The 12,435-nt window shown below is 47.7% G+C and overlaps 2 protein-coding genes across 2 annotated transcripts; both read right to left on the reverse strand.

Annotated features, from left to right (window-relative positions):
- Positions 1–1,704: 1,704 nt before the first annotated feature.
- On the reverse strand, positions 1,705–3,917 carry LOC115608225 (5-beta-cholestane-3-alpha,7-alpha-diol 12-alpha-hydroxylase). Its single transcript, XM_030486720.1, has one exon. The coding sequence runs from the start codon at positions 3,305–3,307 to the stop codon at positions 1,775–1,777; it is 1,533 nt and encodes a 510-aa protein (XP_030342580.1). The 5' UTR covers positions 3,308–3,917; the 3' UTR covers positions 1,705–1,774.
- Positions 3,918–4,222: 305 nt separating this feature from the next.
- Positions 4,223–12,379, reverse strand: ACKR2 (atypical chemokine receptor 2). The gene is given in 6 exon segments (XM_030482986.1): positions 4,223–6,781; positions 6,783–6,818; positions 6,820–7,049; positions 8,649–8,706; positions 9,308–9,438; positions 12,238–12,379. Coding segments are annotated over 6 exon segments (1,440 nt in total). The 3' UTR covers positions 4,223–5,938.
- Positions 12,380–12,435: the final 56 nt, after the last annotated feature.

Below are 12,435 nucleotides of genomic sequence, written 5' to 3' on the forward strand. Positions count from 1 at the left end.
TGGGCTTGTGCAATGATTCGGGTTAAAGCAGGGAGCTGGTTTGGTGCTGGGGGGGATCCTGCCTCAGCTGTATGTACCCTGCTCCAGCTGTGTTACAGTCGGTGGGATGAAAGCAGACACATACACAGACAGCTTTTTTATCCCCAGATACTGTCCACAAGACAGGGCTTGAAGGCACAACCTCCTGCAGCCCTGGAAAGGCAGGTGACTGCATGTATTCCCATAGATACACGAAAATGGTACTGTAGGTTATTAGCAGTTTGCAATTCCCTTCTCTCCCATGGATGTGGTAAATGAGATTGGCAAGATCTCTCTCCTTTTCTTACACATGGAATGGGAAGGAGCTGTTGCTATGTCCTTGCTCAGTACATTCCACCTCTGCTCCCTTGCGGATCTCCTCTCATACAAGAAGGGGACTATAGGCAAGACTATTTGAAATCCCCAAGGAAATTCTTACATCTCTGGAGAGGATATTTGTTGTTCTCTGTCATTTCAGGGGTTTACTATGAGCTGATGCCATCCTGCAATGATAATTCATGCAGAAAAATAAATGAGTCAGTAAGGAGCTGGCAAGAGAATAATGAACTCCCAACGCTGGTGCGCAGCCGGGCTTACCCCCAGGCTCTCAGGACACTTCACTTACTTGCCAGTTCAGCTGGCCTGATCATCACGTGCACACTAGTGCCAGCTGCTGGCACAATGGACACAGAGGTCCTCTGACTCATGGTCTTTAAGGAAAGGATTTTAATAAGACAATAGGACAGACTGTGCTGATCAGGTGCAGGGTGTGATGGACCAGCCGACTATTTTCACACAACCAGCCCTCTTTGTCCCTTTACCCCTCTATTTTCCGCCCCAAGTCCCCTAAATGCCTCCTTTTTCACACCTTTGGGTTCCTCCCCTAAACATTCCACCATGAGTCCTGTGCGATCTCAAAATGTTCTTCCCCTGTATGCCATAAGATGTCCCTCATCCCTTGACAGCAATCCCCCTTACTCCAGATAGTGATCCAGAGAGCTGCTCTGGGTGGCACATCTTACTGGGTCTCATGCTGGGACCATGGGGCTGGTGGCTCTGCCGGACAGCCCTGGGAGGGACCTGGACAAAATACTTGTTTCTTGGAGTCCTTAATTTGGGTTCCCACCTGCCAATAAGTCCCTGTGCTCCTCTGGGCTTGTGCAGATGGGCTTTTGATAGGCAGATGGCCCTCTGGATGGGGCTGGCAGTGGCCTAGCACAGTACTCTTTTTCTTTCTGCACTCCTGTGTTGGAGTGTAGATGAGCTTTTATTACATATAACCACAATAACCGGAGACCCAGAGCAGCAATACATGTAAAGGAGGTAAAGACAAAAGCCGTCATAGCTGTGAAGCAAACAAGATCATAAGAGGATGGCGCCAGACTCTTCTCTGTGGTGCCAGGTAATAGGATGAGGGGTAATGGGCATAAACTAAAACACAGGAAGTTCTACCTGAACATGAGGAAGAACGTCTTTACTGTGTTGGTGACTGAGCACTGGTTGCCTAGAGAGGTTGTGGAGTCTCCTTCTTTGGAGATACTCAAGAGCCGTCTGGACACACTCCTACGTAATCTGCTCTAGGTGACCCTGCTTGAGTAGGGAAGTTGGACAGGTTGAATGACTTCCAACCTCAACTACTCTGTGATTCCGAGATCCTGTGCTATCAGTGTTGGCACCACTCTGATCTGATAACCAGTGGATCATGCAATTTATTTCACAGGTAATACCAGAACAAACAACACAAAGACTTCTTAAACTAAAAGCGTAACCGGTACCTGAACCGAACATCACGGACAGGCTGCATTGTCCCAAATCCCCAGCGGCTGATGTCTATCGCTGGGATCTCCTCTTCTCTGTTGACCAGTTCCAGATCATACAGACTCAGCACCAAGAATACAAACATTTTAATTTCAGCAGAAGCGAAGAACCGCCCGGGACAGATGGATACTCCCGCCCCCCAAGGCATGTTGAAGTATTTCAGCCTCTTCCCATTTTTGTAGAAATATTTCTTGGTGCCATCTGGGTTTATGAAGCGGTCATACTTAAATTCATGAGGCTTGGGGTGAATTTCTGGGTTCATCTGCACAGACATGTGTGGGAACAGAGCCACCCTGTCTCCTTTGCGGAGGGTGTACTCTGTCCCACTTCCTGTCTTAAGGCTGATGTCCTCCAGAACAGCTCGGGTCAGTACTGGGGCTGCAACCAGCCTCAGGGTCTCCTCCAGAGCACTGTCCAGAATTGGAGTCTGGTTTAACATGTCCCTAGTGACGTTAATTGGTGGGCTCCCTGGCTTCGCTTCTTGGCCATTCTCCCTTGAGACTTTATCTACCTCATCCTTCACAGCCTTCATAGCTTCTGGATGTTTCATTAGGTACAAGAGGAGCCAGAAGGCAGTTGGGCCCGTATTGCCTTGAGATGCCCAGAGTAGCATAAACATGAAACGATCCCGCATGTACTCGGGGACACCGTTTTCTGCCAGAAGCTGGTTTTGATCACTTATCCACCCACTGATATTGTCCTTCTGACAGCTTTTCTTCACAGACAGCATGCTCCAGAAGAGCCTCTTCAGCCGCTCAGCTTCTATTTTGTCCTTGGAAGGCAGCATAGCAGAGGCCAGGCGAGGGAAGAGGCGGTCATACTTCCGAAACTCATGGAACATCTGGTTGGAGTGGATGCGATCTTGCTCATTAGCTTTCTCCTTGTTATCTGCCCCTTGGTGTGGCTGGGTGCCATATAGCGTCAGGTACCCAGCTCTGAAGACAATGTTGTAGCAGTAGTGGAAGAGGCTATCCTCTTGCCACACTCGCTTCTCCTCTCCTGAGCTCAGGTTGAAAAGCATCAGCTTCTTAAAGTTCTCCATGGTGGCTTCTGTCATGACAGTGAGTCCATCTCCCATCAGATGCTTTGTGCTTGATGCATGAGTTATGGTGTGGTCGGCTTCAATGGTCTCGTAGCCAAAAACCTGCAGGACCAGTTTAGATGCAAAAGTCCTAAAATCTAATTTAGATCGTGATTCCTTCACGATGGCTCCAAAGCAGGAGGGGTCCATCACAAAGGTGAAGTAATAGCCGCCAATCAGCACTGTGAAAATATCCCCATGTTTTCTCTGCATCCTTTTTAGAAACTCTGAAGTGTCCTTTCTGAACTCCAGAGCATACCCCAGCCAGGGAATGATGCCTTTGGCCAGGGGTGGCTCACCGGGTCTCCGTCTCCGAAACATGCCCAGGAGGTAGAGCCCGCTGAGCAGCAATGCTATCAAGGTACAAAGGAGAATCTCCCAGAGCGCCATGAGAGCTCTGTGCTCATCCAGGACGTTGGACTACAACTAGGTTGGGGCAGGAACGTGGTTTTTATTCCCATCCAGCGACTGATATGCAGATGTGCAGCTGATGACCTCTGTCCCTACTGGCAGCAAGTGTTTGCCTTTCTCCTGTGGAGCACTCCAGTGTGTACATCTCCCTTGATGAACACAGATTTTTAAGGTGGAAGGTATGTTGTTGTCAAGCTGGAGTTACCAGACTGCTGTGTTAGGTGGATGGGTTTTGGCGTGTGCTCTGCAGCAGCTTAAAAAAAATTTCCTTTCCTAGGCTGCACAGAGCTCAGGTTTTGAAAAAGAGAGTTCAGAGAATTTCACTCAGTAATTTCTGCCTTTAAGACCAGGCTATGGACACACGCTGCAGGCTGAAAAACTGAAAGAGCAGATGTTGGAAATGCTATTGGAAATGAGCTCAGGACTAAGGGAAGGGGGTTACAGCTGGGCTAATTTGGTCTCAAAATCCAAAAGAATGAAAGGTCTCCAATACTTTGATGTTCTCCAGCACACAGTGCCCTGCAAGTGCTTTCCCAATGAATGCTCCAAGCACTGCTAACCCATATGAGGGCAAATCAACTCAGGTCTGCTTCCCCTGTGAGTGATGAGTGCTTCAATCAGTTGCATTTGCTCTGCACCAGATAAGTATGGAGTCTGAAACTGGCCAAGCCCACCTCCTGGCTGGAGAGCAGCAGTGCCTAGATGGGTGCCAGCACTTTCTTCTGGGCCAATGTATGCACACCCAGCACCCATAAATCAGTCATGTCCCCTCCAGCCAGTGGAGCACCCCCAATCCTCTGCCCTCCTGCTCCCATCCCTGTACCTGGCAGTTTTACTCATCTTCCCTTCTGCTTTTTCATCTCTCTTGCTCCCCACTCTCTGGATGGGGTTTGGGGACGATGCCAGGGACCCCATGCCCCATCGAGCAAGGTGCTGCCACCCTGATCTACACAGCCTTGGCCCCAGCCACTGGCACTTGGACCTCACAGCACCCTCATGCAGGACAGAGAGTGAGATTGTCACTCTCTATGTGAAAAGATGTAGTGAAAGAAAAAGTATTTAATAAGGCGATAGGACAAACTGCTGTGAGCATCCATGGGGAATGCTGCTTACACACAACCAGCCCCTTTTATACTTCTCCCCCCGCCATTTCCCCCACCTTTGCCCTTCCCCTGAGCATCCCATCATAAGGTTTGCACAATCCCACGAGCCCTACTCTGTACGGGATCACAATCTTCCTTTTTATTTTCATTTCCCAGCTGCTCTCTCCTTCCACATTCTCTCCCAGTGAGCTGACCCCTGCAGTGAAGGACACATCACAGCATCAGCTAAATATTTACTTTGGGTTTGTTGTTTTTGTTGAGTTTTTTGTTTGTTTGTTTTTTTGAAAGTTCCCAGCCCTACCATTTTGGAAACAGTTGGCAAGAAAAACAACAGCAGTGAAAACAATCCACCTTTCTTGATCAACTCAAAGCCCTTTTTGGTCCAGTCATCTTGTCTAGCAATGAAATTAAGGTGATGAGTGTTTTCTTTCAAATTATTGATTTTATTTTTACAATTCTAGGTAATTCCCAAGTTTAATAGCTCTCCAGACTGGAAAGGGTCCATTTAAGGTTTAAGAGTATTTGGGGTGAATAGTACCTTTAAGTAAAGGTCAGCAAACTAATAACTTTGAACTTTAAGGCTATATTGGCTAATAAGGATTGGCTAACAGCTATATGTGCTTTTATGTTCAAGGCCATGCTCTCACTCTGGGGTGTTGCAAAGCAATATTTATATTAAAGATGGTATCCATGGATCTTTCTATCTTGTCAAAACAGATCTTTGAGAAGGCAAATATTTCCACCACTGTTCTGCTATGCATAATTGGTTTTTTTTCTCTTTCTCACTGCTTGTTACTGGTTTGCACTTTGTTGCTGATCAAACTGATCTCTAATCAAGGATCTGTCCCTTGGAATGACACAGTTTCCTGCCCAGGAGACCTGAGCATGATACAGCTCTTCACAACAGAGAAAGCCATCACTGGTCAGACAGCTCCATTTAAAGGTGCCTAATTCCTCACGTTGCCTCTCCTGGTAGACAAAGGGAAGAGCCCGGTTGAACACATCTACCTGGCAGATAGTGAAAGCCAGGAGAAGTAAAGCCACCCCCCAGGCTGGGCTTCAGGCCACCTGTGTCTGGCCTGATGGATGAGTGTGGCAAATCCATTCCCCAGCCCACAGCATGACCTGGAGGATGACAGGATGGCTCTCCACCACCAGAACCTTCAGACCCTTTGGGATCTAAGAGGGGAGAAGTTCTGCACACGTTTCAGTTTGCATTTTAATGGCACAACATCTAGACAGGCTGCTCCTTCATTCACTAATGCCTCACATACTCCAGACAGGAGATGGGCTTCCACAAACATAAACCCTGGTCAATCCTTTTATAATAATACCAGTTACAACAGAAACAAATCTCCCACGTACTTTTCCAATCCCAACGTGGAAAATCCTCAACTTGATGCTGGTGCTAGGATGAAATACCTGGTTGCGCACCAACTCCATCGCATGGCCACAACCAGTAAAATACAGTAGAGAGGGCATACACAAAATGTAAATAATGTAAATATCATGCATTTGTGATATTCAACATTTCTATCTCAGATGCGTATCTGCTGCAAGACTGGCTTGTCTCTGAAGGGTGGATGTCAAAGAAAGCTCTTCTCCTGAAAATGGCTTGGGGGATCTTCCATAAATATAACCTGAACCATTTTTTCACAAAGGCATATAGAAAGGGGTTAAGATAGCAGTGCACAAAGGACAAACTCTCTGTGATTTGCATGGCATAGTCTAGTTGCCTACTGCTTTCACAGCTCCTGATCACGCCAACATCTTGTAGGGAGTGAAGGATGAGGACAATGTTGTAAGGGGACCACAGGACAAAGAAGACACCCACCAGAGTAAGGACTAAGCAGAGTGCTCCCTTTGAGCCAGGCATCTGAGACATAGTGAGGACACAGGCTATGCGGGAATAGCAGAACATCATGCAGAGGAAGGGAAAAAGGAAACCCAGGGTGTTTTGCACGACCCGAAAGACAACTTTCCAAAATAAGTGATTCTGGCCATAATCATGGGCACACATGATGGTTTTGTCGTGGATTCACGTTGTGCTGGTGAAGAGACCATCAGGAATGGAGAGAAGTATGGAAAGGACCCATCCCACCAACAAGATGAGGATGGACTTCCTCCATGTCATGGAGCTATGAGGAGAGCAAGCATGAACTATCTGCAGATACATGTCTAGACTCATGCAGCTCACAAAAAAGATACCACTGTAGAAATTCACAGTGTACATGGCATTTAAAACCGGGCACAATACGTCCCAGGTCACCCATTGAGAAATGTACAGAGCCCAGAAAGGAAGGGTTAGTAGCAAGAAGAAGTCTGAAACCACCAAGTTCAGCAGATAGATACACCTCGGTCATCATCTTTTTCTTCTTGATAATGAGAACATATAATGAGAACAATAAAGAGGAGGGCACTCCTGGCTAACCCGACCAGGAAGACCACAGTATAAAAAGATGGCAAAAATACTCTGCTGAAGGAGAGTACCTCTTCTTTTTTGCAGAGGCCATACTGCTTGTAATCCTCCTCGTCCAAGTACTCATACAGATAGTCACTCGAATTGGCAGCATCCAGCAAGGCAGCAGTGGTTGTTGTTGCATTTGACAAATGGCTGCCTAGGAGCAAAAGACAAGTGAAGGGGATCAAAATGTTTTTTCAATCCACACAGGAAAGGCAAATATCACATCATGGAGGGTTGTCCTTTAGTTCATGTGTTTAAATTTTTGCCACTTTCCGATAAGTATTGGCTTAAGTATTGGATCCTTGGCCTTTCCCTATGGCATGGGACAGCTTTCTACACATACATATGAAAAGAAAATAAAACTCTGGTTTCCTTACTCTGACACATTAAAACTTGAAAGCAAAAGAGCACAGTCTCTTCTGACATAAGTCACCACTTCCTCCTGATGGCACTGCAAGCTTTTGAGGAAGTTTCTGCTCTAAATTATGGGAAATCCTCCACAACACCTTGCGGTGAGCTGCTTTAGATTCACCCAGGTCCCTACTGAGAAAGCGGTACCTCAATTCTCGGTGAAGCAGAACCTGCCACCAGCACCTTTATATTGGTGCAGCTGCTCCCTCAGGCAAAATGCTGAACATCTCACTCCTGGTTGGACACTGACCCCTCTCAATGCCAAGTCTAGGACACCAAACCACGGATTTTTGTAAAAGGTGTTAGTAAGTGGAAAATACAGATTCATAGAATCATAGAATGGTTTGGGTTGGAAGGAAGCTTAAAGATCACCTAGATCCAACCCCCTGCCATGGGAGGGATACCTTCCACTGGACCAAGTTGCTCAAAGACTTAACAAAGGTAAGGACATGTAGGCATCAGAATCAACTCCTGAATCAAGGTCAGAGGTAGAGATTTAGCTGGAAGGATGTTGCTGGAGTTGATCCTGCATGAGAGGATGCATGGACTGAAACCTAGCTGACCAAGGAAGGCAAGGACCATGCGGTCAGCCACTCCCTGGGACCGAAGGGTGGTGTCAATGTTTAGACAGCTGCAATGCAGATTTCAGGAAATGATGACTGATTTGGAGAGCTTCCTACTTCTGCAGTCCGATTTTCAGAAAAAAATTAAAAAAAACAAACCCACAAGAACACTACAAGTGTTTCATTTTCTGAAAGCCATCCAAACTGGGCAACCACTGTCACTAAAAAGCCTATCTCCTGCAGTGGGAGATGGGATCTGCCTGAGCCACCTCACGTCAGTAGCATGATGTTGTGGGGTTTAAAAAGCAAGCGTAACCTCCAGGCTCTGATAGTAAACCAGAACTGTCACAGGGAAAAATTAGTGCTGATACCATTCCACCCCTAAACCATACCATTTTTCAGCCATGGCCAAAACTGCCCACCTCTCCCCTGGGGCTTATTCTTCCGGCAATCCAAAACCAGGCATGGCTGTGTAGCTCCCTGCCTGCACTCCCTGCTGCCTTGCTCTCTTTGACAACATTTCTCTCGTTGCCCAGGAGACCTGCAGCCACCAAGTAATGAGAAAATTAAACTGTTGGTCCCTTGTTATGCTACACATCCCAAGAAGGACATACCCCATGGTGGCTCTGCAACTTCTAGGTATGGCTCCCTCCCCACAAACACCCCAGGAAAGGGGAGGCCCTATCCCACACAGGTTAACCAAAGCACTCAAGGCTCAGAGTGGGGTGCTGAGCGTGCCTGTGGGTGTGCAGCCATAAGGGGTGAAGTTGTGGACATACCTGCTGTGGTCCCATGTCTAAAATTGTTCAAATACCCATTCCAGGCAGTTCCAGGCAGCTGAAAAGAAAATTTGTTTTGGGCTGGATTGGAATGTTTTCTTGATGTCTTGCAGTTCTTTGGTGAGTGCCACAGGGCACTTCAGACAGAGCAGCCATAGAGAGAAGAGATCTGCCACAGGAAAGTGATATTCTAAGAATGTTCTGGGAATTAGCTTTTATATATAAATATTTCAGAGAAAATCCATGCTTATCCATATGCAGTTCTGACTGTATGCCTTAGAAAGAAGCCAAAGCTGTCCACCCTTCTGAACACAGCAACACCCAGCGAGATTCCTAAACGCTTCTCCCCACATACCCTCTGCTCCCACAACAGGACAAGCCATCTCCAAAGTTTTCATTTCTGGGTCTCTTCCGGCCCACCAGGATGCCTTTTCTCCCTTCGCCGTGCCTTCCCCTCTCTGCACCGTGCTGGCACTGACATTCACATACCCATCCCATAGGTCATAGTGGAAAACTGACAACATGGGCTGAGCTCAGAGATTAATTCCAAGCTTGCTGGAGCACCGGTGCCTAGGAGCTGACTAACTGTCAAGAAAAAAGCAGAATATCTCCAGATTTCTCATGCTGTTTTGCCTACAAGAAGCAGAAAATGTACTTACAGGAGCTGCTTCTCCTGTTCCCGTCCTGCCAGACACTTGAATTGGGCTTTTAGGAACCTCTTTTACTTGTGTAACAGCATGGGCAGGAAATGTGAGCTTAGTGTGACCTCCCTGGTTTTGTTCTGCCTTTCCTGGTGTTAATCAGTGGGTGACAGCACTGAAGGAATCATCTCCACCCCACATCCGTGCATGAATCCCTCTACAATATCTAGAACTGGCACCTGCACCCAGAGCTGGGCTTTGGCACTTGAGATACCCCTCAGAACACAGCGCCTTCTGCCATGGGTGCCATGGGGACCCAGCACCCCTCCTTCATAAACACAACCTACTCTTGTGTAGCTGGAGTCAGACTTCACATTAGGGATGGCCCGAGCTGCAAGGACCAAGGATCCACGTCAGCACAGTGTGAATATCACTGGTGGATCCCATGCACCCCAACATGCATGGGGTAGTGGGGAGACCACCCATAAAATAGTCTGAAGTAGGTTCTGGGATGTGCCAGACCAGGGTCACACAGACAAGCACACAGATCAGCCACTTGCTTAAAGATAACCATTTCCTTTTGCTCTTTTTCTCTCCATTTTTCCATGCATGCTTTTCCGCTGTGCTCCTTAATCCTTCCCTTTTCTTTGCCCTATCTCCTTCCAAATAGGCGATTTTTCTTTCTCCCTGTTCCTTCTGGGTTTGCTGCATACCAGCCCCAGATGTGGCAACAAGTTCCCTCTTGTTATTTTCTTTTCTAAAAGCTTTCATTAGTGGAAACATTTGCGGTTGTAGATCAGATGGATATTAAGATTAGATCATGTCCACTCTGCCTACATCCCAGCTCCCCCAGGCAGGAGTGGATCTGTTTGGTCTCTGCACTGAGAGGCTCCCAGGGCTGAGCCCCTGCTGTAGAAATCTGCATTTTTTTCCAGGAAATGAGTAAGCCACATGCTACTTGGATGCTGCAGGGTCCTCATCCCCTGCAAAGCAGAAATGGCTACCAGTGTGGCCAGCAGACCCTGGCAGCTCTGTTGGGACAATCACATGCCTTTGCAGGCAGTGACAAAGCCTTGCAAGTGGTACCAGAATAATGAGCTTATTGCTGTGGTTGAACGTGCAGAGATTGACAACAGCAGAGATGTGCCAGCCTCCTGGCACTGCCATAGGGACGTTGGGGACAGCTCCATGGCACAACCCTTTGCTTGCCTGTCAAAAGCGTCTCTGATGAAGTGGATTATTGGAGAGGTTTTAGGGCATCACTGTTGTTGGGTGGTCACCCTCCCGCTCATTTCCTTCTTCCCACCATCAAACAGGGCCATGGGGAGCGCTCTGACCATGCCAAGGCCATCCCCCATATCAACTCCGGTGTGCTTTATAAACCCCAAATTGCCCTGGTAAAAATGGAAGAACAGAGCACAGCTTCATCCACAGCTCCAAATCCAACCTGCCCCATTGCAGGTGGATTCGCAGAAATACATTCTTTTTACCCATCTTCATGTTTGCTGCCATCAGCTGGTGTACATGTGTGCCTGCATTTAAAAGATAGCCTATAATAAATATATAGGCAATGTACACATTAGCAAAGAGCAAGAAGCTGCTCGCAAAGCCGAGGTGCCAGACATGCACACAAGGACGCTACAGGTGACAGCCGTTTCATTAGCCCAGCAATTAAAATGAAATAAGTTTTTTGTTTTAATTGAGTTTCTCCCCTAAAGCACATATCATGCAGAGCTGCAGGGATTTAAATGTGCCTCTAAGAGTCACTAGAGAAAGTAGCCTTCATGGTAATTTATTACAAGATTTTAACTCAATTTGGGAGCTGGTAATTGCATAGATCTTTTAAATTTATTTTATTTTTTAGACTCTGCAAAGCCCTAATGGCTTTGGCAATTAAAGTAACCAGATTACTGGTAATGGGGAGCACATTTAGAGAGATACAGCGGCTACCTCAGCCGCTTTCTTTTATGCTTCTGAAAATGCTGTGTGTCAGGAGTGGGGTGGCCCTGCAGGAGCAGCAGTTCTACATCCCCCGCTGCTCAGAGATGGGGAGTCACGAACACTGCACCAGAGCACTGCAAAACCAGGCAGGGTTTTTGGAGAAGAGGTCTCTTCTTTGCTGTTTTGCTCTGACGAGCTGCCCCTTGGTTTAGGTGAGGGGGTTAGGCATCTTCAGGATCCTAGAAGATTTTTCCTCCTGCTCCAGAGTCTGGTTCACTTCAAGTGAGAAGCAATTCCTCGGTTGTCTTTAGGCTTCAGAATCCACTGCCTGGCATAGAGCAGGCGCAAAGCAAGCTCTGTTTGGTAGCTGGAATTCAGGAAAAAATAGTCAACAATACAGTTGACTATCAAGATAACCAGACCAAGGAAAGCTGGCCTCTGACTTTACCCTCTGCTAGAGAGCTTCCACCTGATGTCACAGTGTGGGTTTATATTGACATGAGAAGTTTTGAACTGGGGGTGTTTGGAGAAGAGAAAGCTCAGGGGGGACCTTATCACTCTCTTCAACTACCTGAAAGGAGGTTGTAGTGAGGTGGGGGTCAGTCTCTTCTCTCAAGTAACAAGCGATAGGTCAAGAGGTTAACAGCCTCAAGGGGAAATTTAGACTGGGTATTATGAAAAATTTCTTCACTGAAACGGTACTCAGGCATTGGAACAGGCTGACCAGGGAAGTGGTGGAATCACCGTCCCTGGAACTGTTCAAAATACACGTGGAGAAGGCCCTTGGTGACATGGTTTAGTGGTGGACTTGGCAGTGTTGGAGCCATGGTTGGACCTGATGATCTTGAAGGTCTCTTCCAACCTAGCTGATCCTACGATTCTAAGTTACAGGAAAACCGCACGCTGTTTTCGCATCCTGCAAATGACAGCCTAAACCCCTACTTTCGGGGGCGAAACAAGTCGCCGAGTTCAACCCGGAGTCTCTGTGTTTTGCAAATCCTAGCTACCCGCGCCCAGCCGCGACGTGGAGAGAACCCAGCTTCCCGCAGAGCCGCGCCCCGCTGCCTGTTTAGCAGGTTTGAGGGGCGGGCAGGGGCTGGGCTGGGCTGGGCTGGGCTGGGTGCCGTTGCCGTCCCGGTTCCCCGCCATGTCTCCACGCCCGCCGCAATGCGAGGAGCACCCGTGATGACATCCCGCCCCGCCCC

The sequence above is a fragment of the Strigops habroptila genome, chromosome 1, assembly GCF_004027225.2.
Source record: "Strigops habroptila isolate Jane chromosome 1, bStrHab1.2.pri, whole genome shotgun sequence".
Lineage (NCBI taxonomy): Eukaryota > Metazoa > Chordata > Aves > Psittaciformes > Psittacidae > Strigops > Strigops habroptila.

Coding starts and splice junctions, on each gene's coding strand:
- LOC115608225 (XM_030486720.1), bottom strand. CDS start 3,307: ATGGCGCTCTGGGAGATTCTCCTTTGTACCTTGATAGCATTGCTGCTC.